Genomic DNA, 24879 nt, shown 5'->3' on the forward strand with positions numbered 1-24879 from the left:
TGCTGTACATGCTATGTATTAATCTTTACAATAATTTACTGTACCCATTAGCATAACTTGCAAGCAAATTGAGTAATTACAAGGGACGAAATATGAAGTGCACATTGCCCAGACTTTCTGCAACAAAGGGGGAAGCTGATGAAAGAGATGAAACAGCTTTTGCGGTGCATCAACATTGCACAGGAAGTCCCCAAACATTACCATGGTGACAAAGAAAAGGAAACGGTTCAACGATGACAAGTATTTTGGATATGTGCTCTACAGAGGACGATGAGACATTATGCATTTGATGGATGGCTAAAGTGAAGACAGACTGAGAGAGCAATGGATGAAGGCTCTGGTGAGTGCACTTTTTGCGTTAGATAGGGAGGAAATGCAACAACCATACACTGTGTTATGTGTCCACAGCAAGGTTGAATCGTGCAAAAACTATTATACATGTCTGTGAGCATTTTGTGCCACAATATATCTTCAGTATATCCCTTGTCCCTGTGAAATTTTCAGATATATTCCTTATTTACAGGTCCTTAGTACACTTACATCCAAAATGGGGCACGGAGGATGTGCGTAATTAGGAGTATACTATTGAGGAGGCAACAGTGTGGTATAATAGTTTGGATGCTAGGTTTATGAAAGGTGAAAGTTATAGGTAGGACACAATTATCCTACCCTCCATGTATGGCATGGTCAGTAGAAGAATTATAGTGCATTACCAAAGTATGTTAATGGTGGAGTAACATTTGTTATTTTTGTCATTTTCATTTGAGATCAAATGATGAATATGATACAAAAGTACAAAGAATCAGGTTTTATTTCATGGTATCTACAGTGTCATGAAAAAGTATGTGCTTCCTTCCTGATTTCCTCTGTTACTGCATATGTGTCTGCGTAGTTCAACCAAATGTCAGAATGGGGAAGAAATGTGATCTCAGTGACTTTGACCGTAGAATGATAGGATGGTTTGAGTATTTCAGAAACTGCTGATCTCCTGAAATTTTCATGCACAACAGTCTCTCAAGTTTGTAGAGAATGGTGTGAAAAACTAAAATCATCTAGTGAGCAGCGTTTCTGCAAGTGAAAATGCCTTGTTAATGAGAGTTGAGAGCAAAAGGGTCAGCCTTGTCGAAGCTAACAGGAAGGTGACAGTAACGCAAATAACCACACATTACAACAGTGGTATGCAGAAGAGCATCTCTGAACACACAACGCCTCAAACCTCTAAGTGGATAGGTTACAGCAGCAGAAGACCAATAAGTCTATAAAATAAGTTTAATAAATACAGAACTGTGCAGAAGTCTTAGGCACCCTAGACTTTATTTTTTATATATATTATGTATAATAATATATATATGTTCATTTTTTTTTGTGTATAAAAAAACACATTTGAGATTTCCAAAAATTCATTTTCCAAAATATTTTGATTTTACAGAGACATTTTTGTATTTAATAAAAAAAAAAGTTACATATTACTGTAAGCAAATACTTTTCACATAAAAACTTGATCAAGGCTGTCTGAGATCAGAACAAGGACCCAACCAAAGTCTGCAGAAGAACTGTGGCAAGTTCTCCAACATGCTCGGAAAAACCTAAAATATTGATTGGTGGTCACAAAAATTATTGATTTAATTCAGTTTTTAACTATTCTGCCAAATTACTAAAATGTAATGTAAAATGTATAGTATGTTTATTTAGGACCTTTCATTGAATCATTTTTGAAAGAATCTTATCTGTACAGAATTTTATACAGGTGCCTAAGACTTCTGCACAGTACTGTACCTAATAGTTCTCACTGAGTGTATGTATCGTACATACAGCAAGATCAAGATAATTAAAAAGTCCAAAATACAAAATGTAAAAATGCACTTCCAATAAAACAGTAATAAATAAAATATGAAATAGCCATGTGTAAATTAAAACAGGACCTAAATAAATCAAATACCCGTATAATAAAACAATACACAACAGTAAATTAAACCTTTATCCAACATAAGCCACAAGAAATACTATCATGGATCGCCAAACTTCGCCATGGATCGCCTAACTGCTTGTGTTTTTCCCCAATAAATACTATATTTAAATGTCAGTTCATCTACACTGATAATAAATATAGTGACAATCAAGATTTATAATGGTTAATTTCTGTGCAGTTCAAATCTGATTGGAGATAAGTCATTCTTAGGTTTGCCAAACAGCATTAGCCATCAGGGAGAAGAAACACGTTGTCGAAGTGAAAAAGCGCAAAGTGGATATCCAATATAAGTAGACAAGGTATGACACCAGAAAAATATAAGAATTTTTTAGGATCACTTTTAGGCTACTTTTAATGGATTATATCATATCACCCAAGGTCCAGTTGCATAGAGTGTAATGTCCAAACTTAGAGGCTTAGTTAGCTACTAGTTACGTCTAATATAACATTAACATAGCTAATAAATGTTGTTGCACCATGGCTACTAAGGTTATAGCCTAACTGGTGGTTTGGATGTGAAGTCATTATTACTATATAGACCAGTACCAGTATATTATAAACAATGAAAACGTTCTCTCCTTGTGGTTGCAGTTGTATGGACAGCTTTTACTCCAACATGGTGGTAGGGTCAAGGTTACATGATTTTTGATGTGTCTCAATCCATATTTGAGAGGCATGGCGGAACTTTCCTGCTTTTTAAAATTCGAGCATTGCATAAAAATGAGTTAAAAAAAAATGTAGCTTGAAAAATGTAGCTGAAGGTAACAAAGAAAATGATTTTTTTTTTAATTTAGAAAAGTACATGAGTAAGAGTAAAAAGTATCCCCCTATAAAACAACTTAGAAGTAAAATTTACTGTTTTAAAAAAATGTATTCAAGTAAATGTAATGGTAAATATAACACATTACTGCCCACCTCTGGTCCGAGAGATACAAACATTATACGATTGTGTGAGGACTGGGAATCATGCAGCATCACATATTTTATTACATTATATTAACACACTATGGTTATTTGAAAGTCAACTTTATTAGTGTGATTGGGAAGCAACACACTACTGTTATTTGAAAGTCAACTTTATAATTATTATTTTTGACGGCCTACTCCTCCCACAGTTTTCAAGCTATCGGCACAAAACCAACTGGAGACAATGAAGATTTTCTAGGGATAGGAAGTCCCATAGGAATGGTTGAATATTCAGTTTCTGTATTGGTGACAGAATGTTGTCTACCAAATCTTTGGACGAGTGAGAAGCTGGGATTCAGATACCACCCAGGACTCTCATTACATCTACTGAAATATGTGATGCGATGCAGTAACTAATGTATCTTAGTGGAGATCTAATTTTTCTTCTTTTAATTTGATGTGATGATCAGAGCTACACAATGAGGTATCACTTGTTGGGATTGGCCAATCCGTTTTGGAGATATAGCTTGTTATAGTATATGTGTCTAACAGAAGTGGTTTTGAGAAATCAGCCATCAAAGTTTATTGAGTGGTTGTCACAGTTTCTCATCTAGAAGTGACCGAGGTGTAAAAACTGGCCCATCAGCCACTGCTTTGGAGCGTCTGGAGAGATTGGGGGCGGGACATAGGTTTGGGCGTGTCAACAAGCTGTATAATATATGCATGATCTTTAGATGGGAGGCTTAATACTTGAAAGGCAGCGTTTTTAAATAATAATATAAGCATTATTCAAATAGCACCTTTATAAAGCATATTTCATACATTAAATATAGCTCAAAGTGCTTTAAAATCACAGCTTTCTGGTTTCTGCACCCATAATGACCTATCACAAAGATTATGAAATCGTATGCTCCATTTGCATTTCTAAAGTATTGCATTTTTTTAAAAGGCTAATTTGCATGGGTACTGTGGGTTATCTGACTAAGCGTAACGTAAAACCCTGTTCCCATTTGAAATATGGAACTAAAAGCTATTAGCTTTTTTCTAATAGCTTTTAGTTTCATATTTCAAATGTTGTGGAAACATTACATATTAAATTCCAAATCGAAGCATTAACAAATTTTATTTATTTATTTTTGTCTGGATCCAAGATGTTGCTCGCTTACTCGTGTGTTTGGGGTTGTTGTCTTTTTGAAACACCCATTTCAGGGGAATTTTCTCTTCACCATACGGCAACATAATCTCTTCAAGTATTTTGATGTATTCAAACTGATATATGATCCTTGGTATACAAACCCAACACCGTAGTATGAAAAACATCCCCATACCATGATTTTTGTGCCACCATGCTTCACTTGTTTTTGTTGCCATTTTAAAGCATTTGAGATAATTTCAGCTGAGCATCCTATAATTTGCTGCACTTTTTTTATATGTTTTCCCCTCTCCAATCAACTTTTTAATCAAATGATGTTGTTCCTCCGAACAATGTTTGGAATGGCCAATTTTACTTCCCTTCTTCCTTAATAAAGGACAATTAATGACACCTGTTTTCTCACAGAATTAATGTTTTTTCTCTAATTAAACTCCACACTGCTATTATTTGAACACGCCCCTTTCAATGAATGAGTCAATTACTCAGAACAAACAGCATGCATATCATGATATTACATTACATTATTGCCATTTGCCAGAGCGACATACAGTTGATTAGACTAAGCAGGAGACAATCCTCCCCTGAAGCAATGCAGGGTGGATACTTGTGGAGCCAGGGTGAGGCGGTTATCAAGAGTCACCCCAAGATTCTTGGCCGTATGCCGTATCACTACCACTAACAGTGGTTCATCAGGTTACTGATGTTGTACTGCTGTTTTTTTAACACAACTGTAGATGAGAAGTTGGGTAGGTGTTGTGGGGTAGGTGTTGTAGCCAAAATCATTTTTGTCATGTAGGCTGCAGCCTAACTTAGACTCAATGTTGGATTTTTCTTCTCCCTTAATAATGAAAACCCTGTCTTTGACTAATATTTAAATTTGTTTGATGATCTGAAACATTTAAGTGTGACAAACATGCAAAAAAAAAAAAAAGAAATCAGGAAGGGGGCAAACACTTTTTCACACATACAGTGGTATGTAGTTATGCAAGTACACATTGTCAGTAAAGGGCATTTTTATACATTTTGGTTTCACCATGTAGAAATTACAGCAGTGTTTATGCATAGTCCCTCCATTTCAGGGCATCATAATGTTCGGGACACAGCAATGTTATGTAAATGCTGCAATGTTGCTTTTGAAAAAAATAGTTAACAATTGCCTTCTTTCACATTCCTTTATTTTTCTATTCTCTAGAAACAGCACACTAACTCACAACTCTAGCATCAGCAGTCATTACCCGTGTGTTGGACAAATTTGTGGATTATTTGATTCGGTCTCTCAACCTATTTAGTCAGTCAATATTAATTTAGTTAGTCCAATTACTTAGACATTTGAAATTGCAGCCAAAAGTAGACATTTCCAGGTCTATTAAGCATAATTATGTGATTTATTCAACAATGATCAGCTGAATGTAGCTGAATCGGATAAGCATAGGCAAATATGTCACTTTAGGCATCTGTTTCGTAACAGGGCAGATAATACTAACTGTTATACTTTATCCCTCTGTAGAGAGTCTTGTGAATTTGTTGGGAAAGAGGCCAGGAAAAAGCCGAAGGATGGGCTCCTCGCGTAGACACCAGAGAGGGGCGGGGAATCCAGAGGGCATAGAGAGGCTGGTGGAGGGGGACAACTTGTCAAATGCTGGACAGGAGAAAGGGGCAGGGGCAGGTGAAGCCCCTCCCCAAAATTATGCCGAGCACCAATCAGAACTCTTATTGCCATCCATGGAGATCGACATCCAGCAGTCCCAAGTCCAGACGGAATGTAAAACAGAATCTGAGAGTCCAGTTTCCCGAGCTCACCGACATGAGTCAGAATCAGTAGAGAAATCCGGAGTGAGTAGAAGCCCAGATGAAATATCTGAAAACAGGGGAAAGTACAGAGAGCATCTGAATGTGGATGAAGCTCAGGAGACATCTTTTTCTAACAGAAGAGGAAGGAGAAGGAAGTTGGGGCCCACTCGTAAAAGCTCTCTGAAGGCTGAGGTGCAGACAGAAGTGGATGTCATAGGGCAGGAGAGGAAGCAAAGAGAATATTCGTCAGATAATTCTGAACAAGCTGAACAATCCACATTTTTAATGGAGATGGAGTATAAAGAGGAGAGACAAGAAGACAGCATGATAGAACAGGCTGGATCATCTCACACACCTCATATGTCAGATTACTCTGGCCAAGCACATCATACCACATTTATAAGGGAGGAGTCACACACAGACACACAGCTGACCCAAGCAAGGACAGAGAGTGTAGGATGCAGTGTAGCAGAGAAATTGATTGAAGAATCTGACCAACTAAATAAATTGGAGGGCAGTCTGCGCCTAGACAAGGGTTCAGCGCTCAGTTTAAACCTTAATGACTTTGAGCAGAGGAGTGTGGATTTAGAAGACCCTGCCCAAAAGAGTGAGGAGGGAGATATGAGCAATGTAGAGGATCATTCTTCTGAAGAGGTCAGTAAGGGAGAGGTGCTCTTTAGTCTTGCTAACGAGAATGGGCAAGAGGAAATCAAAGAGAATAAGGAGAGAGAGGAGGAGAGGAACCCTGAAAAGGGACAGACTGTTGTCAGCGATGGTCATTCCCCTACAATATTGGAGCAATCCCACAACTCTACTGCTGCTGAACAAGTGGAGACTGCAAAACTGCAAGACACACAGCTTCCTTTGATTATGGAGAACACGCCTATCCGATGTGAGGGTGAAATCAGTGTACAGGAAGGAGGAAAACTAGGAAAAACTGATCAGAGGGGAGCAGAGACAGATACAACAGACAAATCTGCTGACATCATGGTGTATGAGGATACCACCCTACCCCAGGAGACATCTCTTCCAGTCCCTAACAAAAGAGAAAGAAGAATAAAGCTGGGCTCCACTCGTAAACGCTCCCGCAAGGCTGAGGTGCAGATAGAGACAGGCCTGGAAGAGGATGCCATGGGGCAGGAGATAGAGAAAGGGGAAGAGCCATCACTGTTAGAAGAGCCATTGGGCTTTGAGCCAGCTGCACCATTAGGTGAAATACAAGCAGAAGAACAGAAGGAAAAGAGCATCCATTATGCTACAGATCACGAGAAGGGAATGGAGTGCCAGGTGGGAGACAGAGAAGATTCAGACATCTCCACCCACAAACCCGAGGCCTCAGATCATTCTCAATTGGTTGAACCTTCCACATTTGTAAAGGATTGGGAGATAGACACAGACACACAGCTGACCCTCTGGAGCAGAGAGAGTGTGGAGCACAGTGTAGCAGAAAACACAAAGCATGAGAATCTGGTTGAAGACACTGTCATTTTGGACCAACTGAACCAATCAGAAGACAGCCTGCTCCCAGACAAGGGGTCAGCCCTTAGTTTAAACTTTAATGACCTTGAGCAGAGGAGTGTGGATTTAGAAGACCCTGCCCAAAAGAGTGAGGAGGGAGATATGAGCAATGTAGAGGATCATTCTTCTGAAGAGGTCTGTAAGGGAGAGGTGCTCTTTAGTCTTGATGAAGAGAATGGGCATGAGAAAATCAAAGAGAATAAGGAGAGAGAGGAGGAGAGGAACCCTGAAAAGGGACAGACTGTTGTCAGCGATGGTCATTCCCCTACAATATTGGAGCAATCCCACAACTCTACTGCTGCTGAACAAGTGGAGACTGCAAAACTGCAAGACACACAGCTTCCTTTGATTATGGAGAACATGCCTATCCGATGTGAGGGTGAAATCAGTGTACAGGAAGGAGGAAAACTAGGAAAAACTGATCAGAGGGGAGCAGAGACAGATACAACAGACAAATCTGCTGACATCATGGTGTATGAGGATACCACCCTACCCCAGGAGACATCTCTTCCAGTCCCTAACAAAAGAGAAAGAAGAATAAAGCTGGGCTCCACTCGTAAACGCTCCCGCAAGGCTGAGGTGCAGATAGAGACAGGCGTGGAAGAGGATGCCATGGGGCAGGAGATAGAGAAAGGGGAAGAGCCATCACTGTTAGAAGAGCCATTGGGCTTTGAGCCAGCTGCACCATTAGGTGAAATACAAGCAGAAGAACAGAAGGAAAAGAGCATCCATTATGCTACAGATCATGAGAAGGGAATGGAGTGCCAGGTGGGAGACAGAGAAGATTCAGACATCTCCACCCACAAACCCGAGGCCTCAGATCATTCTCAATTGGTTGAACCTTCCACATTTGTAAAGGATTGGGAGATAGACACAGACACACAGCTGACCCTCTGGAGCAGAGAGAGTGTGGAGCACAGTGTAGCAGAAAACACAAAGCATGAGAATCTGGTTGAAGACACTGTCATTTTGGACCAACTGAACCAATCAGAAGACAGCCTGCTCCCAGACAAGGGGTCAGCCCTTAGTTTAAACTTTAATGACCTTGAGCAGAGGAGTGTGGATTTAGAAGACCCTGCCCAAAAGAGTGAGGAGGGAGATATGAGCAATGTAGAGGATCATTCTTCTGAAGAGGTCTGTAAGGGAGAGGTGCTCTTTAGTCTTGATGAAGAGAATGGGCATGAGAAAATCAAAGAGAATAAGGAGAGAGAGGAGGAGAGGAACCCTGAAAAGGGACAGACTGTTGTCAGCGATGGTCATTCCCCTACAATATTGGAGCAATCCCACAACTCTACTGCTGCTGAACAAGTGGAGACTGCAAAACTGCAAGACACACAGCTTCCTTTAATGATGGAGAACACGCCTATCCGATGTGAGGGTGAAATCAGTGTACAGGAAGAAGGAAAACGAGGAAAAGCTGATCAGAGGGGAGCAGAGACAGATACAACAGACAAATCTGCTGACATCATGGTGTATGAGGATACCATCCTACCCCAGGAGACATCCCTTCCAGTCCCTAACAAAAGAGAAAGAAGAAGAAAGCTGGGCTCCACTCGTAAATGCTCCCACAAGGCTGAGGTGCAGATAGAGACAGGCGTGGAAGAGGATGCCATGGGGCAGGAGATAGAGGAAGGGGAAGAGCCATCACTGTTAGAAGAGCCATTGGGCTTTGAGCCAGCTGCACCATTAGGTGAAATACAAGCAGCAAAACAGACGGAACCAATGATATGTCAGACCACAGATCAAAACAATAGAATGGACTGCCAGATAGGAGTGAAAAAAGCTTCTCGCATCTCCACTCAGACACCTGAGACCTCAGATAATTCTGAACAAGCTGAACAATCCACATTTTTTATGGGGATGGAGTATAAGGAGGAGAGACAAGAAGACAGTGTGATAGAACAAGCTGGATCATCTCACACACCTCATATGTCAGATTACTCTGGCCAAGCACATCATACCACATTTATAAGGGAGGAGACACACACAGACACACAGCTGACCCAAGCAAGGACAGAGAGTGTAGGATGCAGTGTAGCAGAGAATTTGATTGAAGAATCTGACCAACTGAATAAATTAGAGGGCAGTCTGCGCCCAGACAAGGGTTCAGCGCTCAGTTTAAACCTTAATGACCTTGAGCAGAGGAGTGTGGATTTAGAAGACCCTGCCCAAAAGAGTGAGGAGGGAGATATGAGCAATGTAGAGGATCATTCTTCTGAAGAGGTCTGTAAGGGAGAGGTGCTCTTTAGTCTTGATGAAGAGAATGGGCATGAGAAAATCAAAGAGAATAAGGAGAGAGAGGAGGAGAGGAACCCTGAAAAGGGACAGACTGTTGTCAGCGATGGTCATTCCCCTACAATATTGGAGCAATCCCACAACTCTACTGCTGCTGAACAAGTGGAGACTGCAAAACTGCAAGGCACACAGCTTCCTTTAATTATGGAGAACACGCCTATCCGATGTGAGGGTGAAATCAGTGTACAGGAAGAAGGAAAACAAGGAAAAACTGATCAGAGGGGAGCAGAGACAGATACAACAGACAAATCTGCTGACATCATGGTGTATGAGGATACCATCCTACCCCAGGAGACATCCCTTCCAGTCCCTAACAAAAGAGAAAGAAGAAGAAAGCTGGGCTCCACTCGTAAACGCTCCCGCAAGGCTGAGGTGCAGATAGAGACAGGCCTGGAAGAGGATGCCATGGGGCAGGAGATAGAGAAAGGGGAAGAGCCATCACTGTTAGAAGAGCCATTGGGCTTTGAGCCAGTTGCACCATTAGGTGAAATACAAGCAGAAGAACAGAAGGAAAAGAGCATCCATTATGCTACAGATCATGAGAAGGGAATGGAGTGCCAGGTGGGAGACAGAGAAGATTCAGACATCTCCACCCACAAACCCGAGGCCTCAGATCATTCTCAATTGGTTGAACCTTCCACATTTGTAAAGGATTGGGAGATAGACACAGACACACAGCTGACCCTCTGGAGCAGAGAGAGTGTGGAGCACAGTGTAGCAGAAAACACAAAGCATGAGAATCTGGTTGAAGACACTGTCATTTTGGACCAACTGAACCAATCAGAAGACAGCCTGCTCCCAGACAAGGGGTCAGCCCTTAGTTTAAACTTTAATGACTCTCAGAAAAGGACTCCAGAATTAGAAGACCATCCTCAAAAGAGTGGGGGGGGAGAGATGATGAATAAAGAACACAGTACAGGAGATGTGCTCTTTATTCTGGCAGAGGAGAGTGGTCATGAGAAAATCAAAGAGAATACGGAGGGAGAAGTTGTCAGTGATGGCCATTCCTCTACAATATTTGAGCAATCAGATAACTCTAGCAATGCTGAACAAGCGGAGACTCTAAAGCTGCAAGGCACTCAGCTGCCCTTAGTGACGGAGAACACGCCTTTCAAACATGAGGGAGAAATCAAAGCACAGGAAAGAGGAGACCAGGCTGATGAAAGGACCATAAATCTGGCCGAGAAAGACAGATGTACAAATACTGTGAAGGTCAAGGACACTGCCCTACCCCTTGAGATGCGTCATCCAGTCCCTACAAGAAGAGAAAAGAAAAGGAAGTTAGGGTCCACTCGTAAAAGCTCCCGTAGAGCTGAGGGGCAGACAGAGGCTGTCATGGGGGAGGAGGGAGAGAAAGGAGAAGAGTCATCAAAGTTGGAAGATGACTCTGGGACATCTGTACCATCAGAAGAAATTCAAGCAGAAAATCAGAAGGAAAAGAGCATCCATCAATCCACAGAACATTCAACCTTTTCAGTGGAGAAGGAGAATAAGGAGGAGAGAGAACAACAGGAGATGGAAGTTGGAATGTATCACACACCTGATATCTCAGATAATTGTGTCCAATCAACACATACTACCTTTGCAAAGGAAATTGAGTCAATTCCAAACACACAGACAACCCACAGAGAGGGTGTGGGGTTCAGTGTAACAGAAATCACAAAGCATGAGAATATGATTCAAGACACTGCTCTTATTGACCAACTGAACCCACCAGGTGGAAATCTGCACACAGAAAAAAATTGTGACCTCTCAGTAAGTCTTCATGATTCTCAGTGGAGGAGTCAGGAGTTGACTGGCAACACTCAACAGTTCTACCAGCCTAAAAACATTGGGCAGTTTTCTGCAGATGAGCACAATACTTCCACTATACCACCACGGAGGAGGAAAATGGGATCAACTCGCAAAGGCCTCCAGCATTCTCCCAATCAAGGTGAGAGGGAAAAATTTAGCAAACAGAGGGAGAAAAGTCAGGGAGATGAAGGAGAAATGGGACAAATGTTAGAGGGAATGAATGGCTCACATAAACAAGAAAGGGGAATAGATAAGAAAAAGGATGGGGCCATCATGAGTTCAGTTCAGTCACTTGCATTTTTAGAGCCAACTCAATGTCCTGCTATTACCGGAAAACAGGATAAGGCAAGTACAGTGGCCACACAGCCCCCTGCAGTGAGGAAGAAGTTGGGTTCCAGCTGCAAAGACAGGAGAAGTGTATGGAAAGGGGAAAGAGACCTCAGACAAGCTGATCTTGAGGTAGAGGATCCCAAAGCCTCAGCAGTATTGCAGAGAATTAAGGAAATCTTCCAACACTGGGACCCAGAAGAAAGGGGCTTCATCACATGGGACCTGATGCAGGTACAACTCTATTCATTTGATTGTTTTTGCTCATGAAAACACTGCTAATATGTTATACAAGATTCAGTCAAACAAACAGTGTTCATATTTTAAGCTCTACTTTAAGTTTGTATTTTCTGCTGTACACAGATCACAGGGGCATGCAGTATCACAGGGACATGTTAACATTGACAGCATTAAGTTACAGATTCAATTAACTTGTAAAATGCTTTTCACAACGGACCACTGTCTCAATGCACATTGTAGATATTCTGGGCCCAGGCTCCCAAGAACCAGCGATAGGTGACAGTGGCAAATCTTGAGGATATTGGAGGAAACCTTGGGTGGGTCCTAATTCATGGGTGTGGCCATCCACTCCTTCAGACACTGGGCAGAATAATTAAAATGGTGACAGACAATGGAGGCATTCGGGTTTAAAGCAGCTGGAAATGCAGAGTTTGCAGGGATGGCCATGGTTGTGGGAGACTATAGCAAAGTGGCAGTTCAAGCAATCTGTTTGGCCAGAGTCAGATGCATTGCATGAAGGCAGGACCAGCAGGAAAGACAACAGGAAGATAAGTCAGGACCTCAGTCTGGAGGGTCCAGGATAGGAAGATGACATAAGGACAAAATGCCTATATGTAATTTTACTCATGTGTGTGCATGCATGTGTATGCATTCCAGGGACTGGGAGGTGAGCTGGGGCTCAGTACTGAAGAACTTTGGCAGGTATTTGATCGACTGGACAAGGATAGAGAGGGACTGGTCACTTCTCAGGATGTCACAGCAGGCTTCCGTGAGTAACTCTCAGAATGTACAGAATCATTCCGTTTGGCTTTGTCCTCAGGGACACAATGCTATTAAATATAATATATATCATGAATATTATATGCTATATAATCAGGTAGTGATGAAATACTGACCTAATAAGTACCTGGTATTTACCAAGGAAACACAATAAAGACGATGCAGCTAACCGACTGTGAAGTAAAATAAAGCCTTACCAAAATGGCCCAACAGCAGACACAACCAGCAAGGTGCTTTGAGATGATACTTCAACTAATTATTCATATAACTAGCTAGCTTGTTCATCAAGCAAAATAACTGAAGACTCAGCTGAGAAAAATGATCAGTATTGGTTAGAATTAGCCAAAGATGACTAAATGGAGGATTTTCCCATTTTAAGGTGCAGCCACAAGTGCAGCTGATGTAGTTGTTTGCCAGGTGACTGGGGAAGGATGATGAGCTGGCTAGCTACCGTTCCCTGCTTTTCATACATTCACAACTATGTTTCTACACTGAATCTGACACTGAGACATACAAATCATGAAAGCCAAGACATTAAAGTGCTCACTACGAGTGACATGGTAACAAATTACTTTGTGTTCTCAGTTGCCGAAAGGGAAAGACAGTGTGATCTAGCTTGTAATCTTACATTTAAAAATGTTAAAACAGTAACACTATTTGACAGAGTCATTACAATCTCCAGTTTGTGTTATAACACAACAGACATAACAACCTACATAGAAGGCTCACTATGACAGAGGTATCATACCACTGATTCATTGTGACATTTGAAAATAACTATGTCAATTAATAGCTGAAAGCTATGTCACTCTGCATCAGACTGCCAAATAGTGATATGTCATGTAAAAACAGCTTGCCATGAGTTTATATTATTTTCTTTGTAGGTTGAGATGAGTAGATAAGGCACCAATGTTAATTTATGAAACACACCTCTGGAAGAACCATATACCCGTACAATGACTCCTTTAAGATACAGGTGGATTTGTTCCCATCAACGCAGTTTCATGTCCCTGTGCTGACCATGTTAAGTTTAATTTGCATTGTCCTGTTACCCATTCTTTGAAATGACCACTAAAGGACTAATTTATGAGGTTATAACAGTGTCATGACATCATTTAGACCATGTCAAATTAAGTGAAAATATTTTCGTTTGTTATTAGTATGTCATTAGGAGTTATGACAGAGGTAAAGCTTTTGGGGCATAGATTCTGAAATAACATTTTCAATTGTTGCAGATACATAATACACTTCTATGGTATTCAAGGCTCTCCAATTGCAGGTTGTAGAAGACACAAACATAAGCAACCTTATATTTTTTGTAGTAACAATAATGCTTGAGAGGTAGAAGGGGAACAGTGGGCGTCAGGGCGTTTGGCTTGGGACCAGCTCATACACAGTGGGACTCTTAAGAGCAGACACAGAAGCCATGGAACATTATTTCTTGTTTACAGAATGTTGAAAAGATGGTGGTACATGGACAAGGAATAATAATGAATCTGCATAGTATGCAGAGTGTATGCTGGGTTTATGGTTGTAGAATACAACAAATGTACAATAACCAGTGCAAAAGGGAGAGCCCCCATGTGCTTCAAGCTGGTTAACTGTACTAGGACTATAAGGTGTACAGCCAGGTACAGAGTAACAAACTAGGACTCCTTCTCCGAACAACTTCCCAGGGACTAGCCAAAATAAGGAATGCTGGAGCATGGGAAGCTCAGACCAAACCCCACTGTTTAGCGCAACAGGACAAAGGCTGATATTCTGACGTCTTCCTCAGAGTCAGTAGAAGAAGCAATATACAATAGCACTGAATGATCTACAATAAAATTGTCATAAAGCACAAAAATTATACACAGTAAAAGGGCACAGGAATTAGGCAGGCCTACAAGCATACAGGCATTAAATAGGTAAATGGTAAATGGCAGGCATTTATATAGCACCTTTATCCAAAGCGCTGTACTATTGATGCTTCTCCATTCACCCATTCATACACACACTCACACACCGACGGCGATTGGCTGCCATGCAAGGCACCGACCAGCTTGTCAGGAGCATTTGGGGGTTAGGTGTCTTGCTCAGGGACACTTCGACACAGCCCGGGCGGGGGATTGAACCGGCAACCCTCCGACTGCCAGACGACTGCTCTTACTGCCTGAGCCAATGAGACGACTGCTCTTACTGCCTGAGCCAATGAGACGACTGCTCTTACTGCCTGAGCCAATGAGGCGACTGCTCTTACTGCCTGAGCCAATGAGACGACTGCTCTTACTGCCTGAGCCATGTCACCCCCAAATAGACTATTCCTGATGTTACCTTTTCCTGTTTCCTGTTCAGTCTGTTGGGAGACACAGGGGAACTGAAACTAGCTTACTTTCCGGTTCCCGGGCCGAATCTGCTAACTGTTAGCCAGCTGCATAGTTCACACAACTTGTCAGCCAACGCTAGGGCAATACCCAACATAACCCATGACATTGTGCTGCAAAAGACGGGAGTCTTCATTGTGATTTTTTTTTTTTATTGCACCAAAATAATATGAAAATAAAGCTCCATTCGGCTACCCGCTTTCCACTAAAAAACAGCTACCACAAACCTTGTCAGATGACTAACCATTCCCAGCAGCCTTAAACACCACGAACCAATCAGAACAATCTAAAGAATAGAATACAGTTGCCCTGATCCCCACTCTTAAATCTGCACCAGCACAACATGGCAGTGATATGTGCATCATCAGGAATGATAAGGCCTTTACATGAAGGCAGTAATGGGCAGTAATGATGCTATGTCTCTTGCTGTTATGGTTCAGGCTCCTTTAAGAGCCTCTGTTCATAGGCTATAGTGATGTACGGTGCGTGCTACGTCATACGTGCTTGTAAATGATAACATGCCGGATTAAAGAACTATAAAGATCTCTCTGTATCTTATTAAGCCAGTTTAACAGTTAAGACACCACACTTGCCATTGTCCATACTCAAATAAACATTAAACAAATAAACAAACTAGCTGAGCTAGAACCCAAATCTGCATAGAAAATGACTCCATATGAATATAAATGTATATGTGCACTAATTGCTAACATAAACTTTTCAAAGCAATGTATTACAGTTTTTTACAATCGTTTTCACACTTGTCTCAATACCATGTCCACTTTTTCAAAACTCTTCACACAGTGTGCTTTTGAAACACGCACTTGAGCACATCAGTTAACCTTTGGTGCAAAATGCACTTCAACCACCAAAACACTTAATATTTCACCCAAAAGTGACTCATGCTGCCATAACTATAGCATATGCTTTCTCCCATAAGACTACTTTGTCACTCAATGTTCAATGAACTGCAAAACACAAACAACATGGAGCATTGCTAAATACATATATTATGTGTTTCCCTTTCCTCTATTTTTGCATCCACAAATATTTCAAGCCAAGCAGCTAAAGAAACTTTTGATCTGTTGGTTTGCCTCTCATAATAGATGTCATGACTGAGTGTGGGAAATTTACAGTAAACTGTAAATGAATGAATGTTTTACTATATTGGAAACCCAGAATAACAATTTTTACTGTGTAATGTAAAACAATATATGATAAAGAAACAAATCACAAAAGCAACAGTATTCTTCAGAGGGTTTACAGTATTTTGACACTTGTTCTCTCAGTGCAATATACTGTAATTCAGAAAAGAAAAATACAATACAATCATTTACTCAAAATACATTACAATCAATAAGAAATACATACCAAATAGCAATATTTCCACTATATACAGTAATTTGCACATATATTGTCTGCCTATCAGTATCAGAAGTCTACTGTTGGCCTGGCCCATCCATCCTGTCCTCTGCATTTGGCTATAGATTTTCATCAACATCACACCCAGCAGCCATTGCATCTAGAAGTGACATCTGTTCATGTGGGTGGTGGTCCTAAACCTTCACATATACCTTCATAAACTTCATATTGGTACCTGAGTTTCTTGACACCCTCAGAGTTCCTGTCAAAGGGGACAGTGTACAACTGTTTCATCCTGATCTGATGTTTCTGTAACACTCTTGAAATGGTTGTAGTGCTTACATTGTCAATGTTTGGAAATATGTTGTTGTCTGCGATTATGTTGTTGCGTATTTCTCTTAGCCTGATGCTGTTGTTGACAATGACCATCCCAACTATTGTATCCTCCTGTTGAGGTATAAACATTCTTCCCCTTCCCCCTGTGTGACTGTGTGTGGTAACCGCTCGGTCCTGTAGTGAGTCAAAGACAAATGTGCACTGATACATCTGCTTTTTCTGGAAACTTCTCAAATCACAGTACTGCTGTAATATACACATCAATTGAACTCCTTCAGTCAGAATGCTGTAAATACTGTATAGTACCTGTTGGTTTGCCTGAAAATCCTCACTATTGAAGCCACTGTGGATCTAGGCAAGTTTGGTTGAACCCTCAACCTGATTCCCTCAGGGACAGACCATGATTTACCACATGATCAATGACTGTGGCTCTGATTTCATCAGACACAACTGTTCTTGCTCTTCCATGATGTCTTCTTCCTCTACCTCTGGCTGCATCCATTTTCCCCACCAAGGCTAAAGAATGCAAGTGCCAATCCAAAGGTGGCCCCTTTTGTATATGTGGTAACGGGGCACAAACAACAAACACCTGGGTAGGTTGTTCACTGAAAGGACAGCCAGGTGTTTCAACAGTACATATACAGCAGTAATAGTGGAAAGATCTCTTCAGTGACAACTACATCTATATTTACCCTGTATACATGCACATTTCAATGCAAGTATGATCTCTTTTGTATAGATGGTAACAAGGCTGCAAACAAAAAAAATGAATAAACGGAATAAACTTTCTGCTCAAATCAGAATGATCTGTCTTACGTATTTCAAGCATATAGTTTCATTTTTCTGCCAAAATGCAGCATATTTCCTTCCACAATGATCAGAATTTTATTGGGTTTTGAACTGAAAGTTAACTGTTTTGAACAGAGTATCTAAATGTCTGCAAAATTTGCTGTATTTGTACAAACATTTGCTGGTAGTGAACACTGACTGAGAGAGGTATTCATGAATTTTGGAAGAAGTGGTGATTGAATGCTTTTAGTATGAAAGCATTGCAAAAATATCCACAGTTTAGTTCACATAGTCTAATGATATGGTGAATGTGTTAAGTGTTTTGAAAAAGTGGACATGGTATTGAGACAAGTGTGAAAACGATTGTAAAAAACTGTAAGTGTTTTGAAAAAGTGGACATGGTATTGAGACAAGAGTGAAAACGATTGTAAAAAACTGTAATATAAAAATGTGGGCAGTATTAATTTTAGCAACTAAGCCATTATTATTATTGTTTTTGCAATACACTGAATGCATTTGGGGTTGAGATGAAAAGAACACAAAACATGTTGTGAGGCTTGTCACCTCTTCAGGAGGGTTAGGGTTAGGGTCAATTGACCATGCATTTTATCTGAAGAGGTGAAATGCATGGTCAATTGGGTTAAGGTCAGGGGCCTCATTTATAACCGTTGAATATGCCCAAAAAAGAGCTTGAAATGTGCATGCCCCACTTTCTAAGCATAAATTGGGATTTATTAAAAAAAACTTGACACAGAAATTAATTATCAATTATTTGGACTCCATATAACATTCAATTAATTTTCAAAACCCAATAAAATTCTGATCATTGTGAAAGGAAATATTTTGTATTTTGGCCGATAAATGAAACTATATGCTTGAAATACGTAAGACAGATCATTCGGATTTGAGCAGAAAGTTTATTCAGTTTATTCAATTTTTTTTGTTTGCAGCCTTGTTACCATCTATACAAAAGTGATCATACTTGCATTGAAATGTGCATGTATATAGGGTAAATATAGATGTAGTTGTCACTGAAGAGATTTTTCCACTATTACTGCTGTATATGTACTGCTGAAACACCTGGCTGAACACCTTGTCTTTTGAGCGCCTTGTGCTGTCCCACCTCAAATCCATCCCCCCATTTTCACAGACACCCCCAAAGATTTTGCACTTTAATACAGTTTTTTACAATCGTTTTCACACTTGTCTCAATACCATGTCCACTTTTTCAAAACACTTAACACATTCACCATATCATTAGACTATGTGAACTAAACTGTGGATATTTTTGCATTGCTTTCATACTAAAGGCATTCAATCACCACTTCTTCCAAAATTCATGAATACCTCTCTCAGTCAGTGTTCACTACCAGCAAATGTTTGTACAAATACAGCAACTTTTGCAGACATTTAGATACTCTGTTCAAAACAGTTAACTTTCAGTTCAAAACCCAATAAAATTCTGAAAAATTCTGAAAAATGAAACTATATGCTTGAAATACATAAGAAAGCATTCTGATTTGAGCAGAAAGTTTATTCAGTTTATTAAATGTTTTTGTTTGCAGCCTTGTTACCATCTATACAAAAGTGATCATACTTGCATTGAAATGTGCATGTATATAGGGAAAATATAGATGTAGTTGTCACTGAAGAGATTTTTCCACTATTACTGCTGTATATGTACTGTTGAAACACCTGGCTGTCATTTCAGTGAACAACCTACCAAGGTGTTTGTTGTTTGTGCCCTGTTACCACATATACAAAAGGGGCCACCTTTGGATTGGCATTTGCATTCTTTAGCCTTGGTGGGGAAAATGGATGCAGCCAGAGGCAGAGGAAGAAGACGTCGCGGAAGAGCATCAACCAAACCAAGTTCAATTGATGTGTATATTACAGCAGTACTGTGATTTCAGAAGTCTCCAGAAAAAGCAGATGTATCAGTGCACATTTGTCTTTGACTCACTACAGGACCCAGCGGTTACCTCACACAGTCACACAGGGGGGAAGGGGAAGAATGTTTACGCCTCAACAGGAGGATACAATAGTTGGGATGGTCATTGTCAATAACAGCATCAGGCTAAGAGAAATATGCAACAACATAATCGCAGACAACAACATATTTCCAAACATTGACACTACAACCATTCAGGATGAAACAGTTGTACACTGTCCCCTTTGACAGGAACTCTGAGGGTGTCAAGGAGCTCAGATACCAATATGAAGTTTATGAAGGTATATGTGAAGGTTGGACATGGTATTGAGACAAGGAACAATATGAAGTTTATGAAGGTATAGGTGAAGGTTTAGGACCACCACCCACATGAACAGATGTCACAGGGCTGGAAAAGGCACGCAAAAAGATGTTTTCCTCGGTGTATAGCAAGAGATAACATTTGGAGTGATGTTGATGAAAATCTATTGCCAAATGCAGAGGACAGGATGGATGGGCCAGGCCAACAGTAGACTTCTGATACTGATAGGCAGACAATATATGTGCTAATTACTGTATATAGTGAAAATATTGCTTTTTGGTATGTATTTCTTATTGATGGTAATGTACTTTGAGTAATTGATTGTATTGTATTTTTCTTTTCTGAATTACAGTATATTGCACTGTGAGAACAAATGTCAAAATACTCTAAACCCTTTGAAGAATACTGTTGCTTTTGTGATTTGTTTCTTTATCATATATTCTTTTATGTTACCTAGTAAAAATGTGGGAATCTGGGATTCCAATATAGTAAAACATTCATTCATTTACAGTTTACTGTAAATTTACCACACTCAGTCATGACATCTATTGTGAGAGGCAAACCAACAGATCAAAAGTTTCTTTAGCTACTTGGCTTGAAATATTTGTGGATGCAAAAATAGAGGAAAGGGAAACATATAATATATGTATTTAGCAATGCTCCAAGTTGTTTGTGTTTTGTAGTTCATTGTACATTGAGTGACAAAGTAGTCTTATGGGAGAAAGCAGCGCTATAGTTATGGCAGCAAGAGTCACTTTTGGGTGAAATATTAAGTGTTTTGGTGGTTGAAGTGCCTTTTGCACCAAAGGTTAACTGATGTGCTCAGGTGTGTGTTTCAAAAGCACACTGTGTGAAGAGTTTTGAAAAAGTGGACATGGTATTGAGACAAGTGTGAAAACGATTGTAAAAAAACTATAACAAATTGCAGCATAGGTTGCAAGCTTGTGAAGTCACACTGTCTCAGTAGATTTTTTTAGATGCCTGTGATGATGAGCATACTGTATTTTTATATTTTTGCAAATTCCTTGTATGTGAAAACTACTTGGCAAATAAAGTGATTCTGATTCTGATTCTGATTCTGAAACGGCTGGGTGATGACCATGCACAGTGATGCATAATGGCTGCTTTAGCACTGTTGGAGGGCTTTGCCAATGGCAGGCTTCAGATGGAGAGGGTGTTCAGCAATGGCTGCTTTAGCACTGTTGGAGGGCTTTGCCAATGGCAGGCTTCAGATGGAGAGGGTGTTCAGCAATGGCTGCTTTAGCACTGTTGGAGGGCTTTGCCAATGGCAGGCTTCAGATGGAGAGGGTGTTCAGCAATGGCTGCTTTAGCACTGTTGGAGGGCTTTGCCAATGGCAGGCTTCAGATGGAGAGGGTGTTCAGCAATGGCTGCTTTAGCACTGTTGGAGGGCTTTGCCAATGGCAGGCTTCAGATGGAGAGGGTGTTCAGCAATGGCTGCTTTAGCACTGTTGGAGGGCTTTGCCAATGGCAGGCTTCAGATGGAGAGGGTGTTCAGGGATCACAAGGATTTTCCGTCCCATAATGACTGGATTATGAGCTGATTTTGTTTATTTCGATATGATTGAGCCTGGCATAATTGGGATGGTATAATTGGAATGACCCAACAATACATACGGTGTCATTTTAAAAAAATGCATCTGTTAAAATAAGAATTCTTCATGTTTTCATCTCTCTTCCCTGTGGCTTCTGCCGGACAGACTTGATTGGCATGAAATCTGTTGGGAATGCAATATTTGCCTGATATAATATTACACTATAACATATAACACTAAGCCTATTTTACCATAGGCAACTGGTGTCATGATCATTTATGCCAATACAGGTCTCTATACAATGTGATATATTTTTATGTAACGGTAAACTTTGCCTTTTATATGACACGGGACAATCGTGGTTGTGAGATTAACATGGTCAGTTTTTCGCTGAAAGCAGGATATTTTTACTTTCAATATCCAATGGATAAATAGCCTCATGATAATATATTGCTTTATTTATTTTTATGTAGATACCGCATAGTGGAAAGCTACGTTCAGTTATCCGGTATTTTAATATGTGTGTTAACAAATAAACATGGATGAAAAAACGGCATACAATAAGCCATAAGTGAACCAACAGCAACAGAAAACCTATTTGATGGCACTGTAAAATTAAATTCCCTGCGGTGTTTGAATTCTTAGCCCCCTGAAATGGCCACAGATATTGGCCACAGATGAACAGCATATTGCAATATTGCTTAAACCACAATAATAAAATGGTGAATGCGCATTTATTTTAAACTGATTTTACCATTTCAGCTTCAGAATAAAATATCTGTTATCAGTTAGCAATTTTTTGTAAAAGTTTACAATTCACTTTGGTTAACCTAAACGAGGACAAATTTGCTTTTGTGAATCAGTCCCATCAATGTCCAAATTATCTTTCTTATTTATCTTTCTAAGTTTCTCTTCTTAGCTTTGCGCTCTGACATTGTCATTCACAGACATAGCCTACATACGGATTATCAAGGACATTTCTATGCTTATCGATATTAATTAATATTAATTAACCATGTTTGGGTAACTGTACAAGTGGCAGCCGTACGCAAGGTGTTATAGATCGCAATATGTTTTGGTGTACGTACATTTCCTCTTTTCTACATACGCCAATATTTTGTGTATTTTGTTGTGTTGGCAATATTCTTTCTGTCATTGTCTTGCTGCATGATGAAGTTTCTTCCAATTAGTATGGATGCATTTCTCCATAAGTTGGAAGACAGAATGTTTTTGTAGACTTCTGAATTAATCTTGCTGCTGAGTTACATCATCAATAAAGATTAGTGAGCCCACTCCAGAAGCAGCCATGCAAGCCCAAGCCATGACACTTTCTCCACCGTGCTTCACAGATGAGCTTGTATGCTTTTGATCATGAGCAGATCCCTTTTTTCTCTACACTTTGGCCTTTCCATCACTTTGGTAGAGGTTAATCTTGGTCTCATCAGTCCATAAAACTGTTCCAGAACTTTTGTGGCTCATCTCTTTACTTATTTGCAAATTGTTATCTTGCCTTATGATTCTTACTACTGATGAGTGGTTTGCATCATGTGGTATAGTCTCTATATTGCTGCTCTTCTTCAAATGGTTGATTGAGATACCTTCACTCCTGCTCTGTCGAGATTGTTTGTGATGTCACTGATTGACGTTTTCAGGATTTTCTTTACAACTCTCTAAATGTTTATGTCAACTACTGCTCGGTCGATCTGTTCGATGTCTGTTGCTCAGTATGCCAGTGGTTCCTTCCTTTTTCAGGACATTCCAAGCTTCAAAATGGCAAAATTGCTTTTCTCCCAAAGACAGCTCTCTGGTCTTCATGTTGGCTTATCTTTTCTAATACAAATGCAGTGTTCACAGGCAAAACCCAAGTATAAAAGCAAGAGTAGACATTAAGAACTATGTATTGTTGAACCAATCAATCTAACAGGACACATCTTGGCAACAAGAAACACCTGTCAGTCACATGTTCAAAAAATTTTGCTCACCTAAACATTGGGTGGTCTGAAACAAAAGGTGATATGTTCTAAGTTGTTTAACAAATCTAGATAAAATTACATCTTTTGAAATCAAACTCAAATGTCTTCAGTGTATAGGAAAAACTACGGAATTGATCTTGCTGGTACAATACTTTTGGAGGGGACTGTAGCTTTCAGCTACTAATTGACAAATGTCATGATGAATCAGTGGTATGACACCCCTGTCATAGTGAGCCTTCTATACAGGTTATTATGTCAGTTGTGTCATAACAAGAACCAAAGATTGTCTCATAGCAATGGTATGCCATTGTTTATGAGTAGACATGACACTTCATAACAGGTACAAATGTACCTTGAACACTGGCTAATTAAACAGCAAGTGTAAAATTGCAGGGATTTCTCTTCATAGTAGCTAGGATATAATTATCTACCTGTTTTGATTGCCGAAAAATGTTTTGTTTTTTCCCCCCCAGGAACGCATTGCTTTTCTCATTGTACTCAACAGATAGCTTCTTCTTTACTCCTAAAATTGATGATTGCACATTATTATGGTTATCATACATACACGATCAGTCACAACATGAGCTAGTTGCTTAAACCATTTTTTTTCCATGATTAAAAATGCTTTAAACATATCTATAAACACTTGATATTTAATTATATGATATGTGTATTTATATAGGAGATAATCATAAGTGAAGTGCATTGAAAAGTTACATTTCTAAATGAAAATGGAAATCTGGTAAGCTAATTGGGAGGGGGGGTACATTTTGTTATTATAAATATTTAGGTATATAGGCTACAGGTGTTCATGATCACGTCTATCTTAACAGATGCACCAGGACCTGTAGAATTAGCCATGAAGTTCCTGCTGAAAATATAACCGTAGTCACCCTAGATCACACCCAATATAACAGTTAGCCGGCTAACGTTAAAGCTAGCGGTTACATTGTGCTAGAGCTACAGTCCGTGAGACTGTCTAAAGTCTATGCCTGCCTGCGATACTGATTCTCATGTCCGTTTAATAATAGAATATTCAATTAACCTAACTTGTGTTAGCATGTGTCTTCCCCCATATAAAATCTATGGGTCGAAATTCAAATTGAATGTACAGTCATGAAATTAGAAACATATATTTCTGAATTTCCCACAGAATTAGTGGTCTTGTGTTGGGATTTAAATTGAGCTATTTTTGCGTAAAAAGTATATCCATAACACAGAAATGGCGCAATGTATCAATATAAAAATTTGCTGGTTTGATTGAAAATGCCAACCAATGTACACATATAGTGAGTACTACTGTGCTCATGATAATGCTATTTGCCAACAATACACTCATGAATGTGTAAATAATGTAACAAATTTTTCATGTTTATACATTCACCGAAATGATACCAAAACATGATTACTATAATTCATCATTCTTATTACTTTAACTGTGTAATGATGAATGTTCTCCATTCCTCATTATAATCAA

At 39.8% G+C, this 24879-nt stretch overlaps 1 protein-coding gene across 2 annotated transcripts in view; it reads left to right on the forward strand.

Moving 5' to 3' along the window:
* Positions 1-218: 218 nt before the first annotated feature.
* The window catches only part of LOC133138252 (EF-hand calcium-binding domain-containing protein 4B-like), a 60267-nt gene continuing 35606 nt past the window's right edge, over positions 219-24879 (forward strand). Inside the window, exons 1-4 of one of the 2 annotated variants that reach the window (XM_061256847.1) lie at positions 219-340; positions 5536-11565; positions 11766-11987; positions 12651-12762. In XM_061256847.1, the coding sequence (XP_061112831.1) occupies positions 11482-11565; positions 11766-11987; positions 12651-12762 (418 nt within the window). In that variant the 5' untranslated portion in view covers positions 219-340; positions 5536-11481. Of the gene's footprint in view, positions 341-5535; positions 11988-12650; positions 12763-24879 lie in introns of both variants that reach the window. The other variant, XM_061256846.1, reaches the window with a different exon arrangement.

Source organism: Conger conger, chromosome 10, assembly GCF_963514075.1.
Source record: "Conger conger chromosome 10, fConCon1.1, whole genome shotgun sequence".
Lineage (NCBI taxonomy): Eukaryota > Metazoa > Chordata > Actinopteri > Anguilliformes > Congridae > Conger > Conger conger.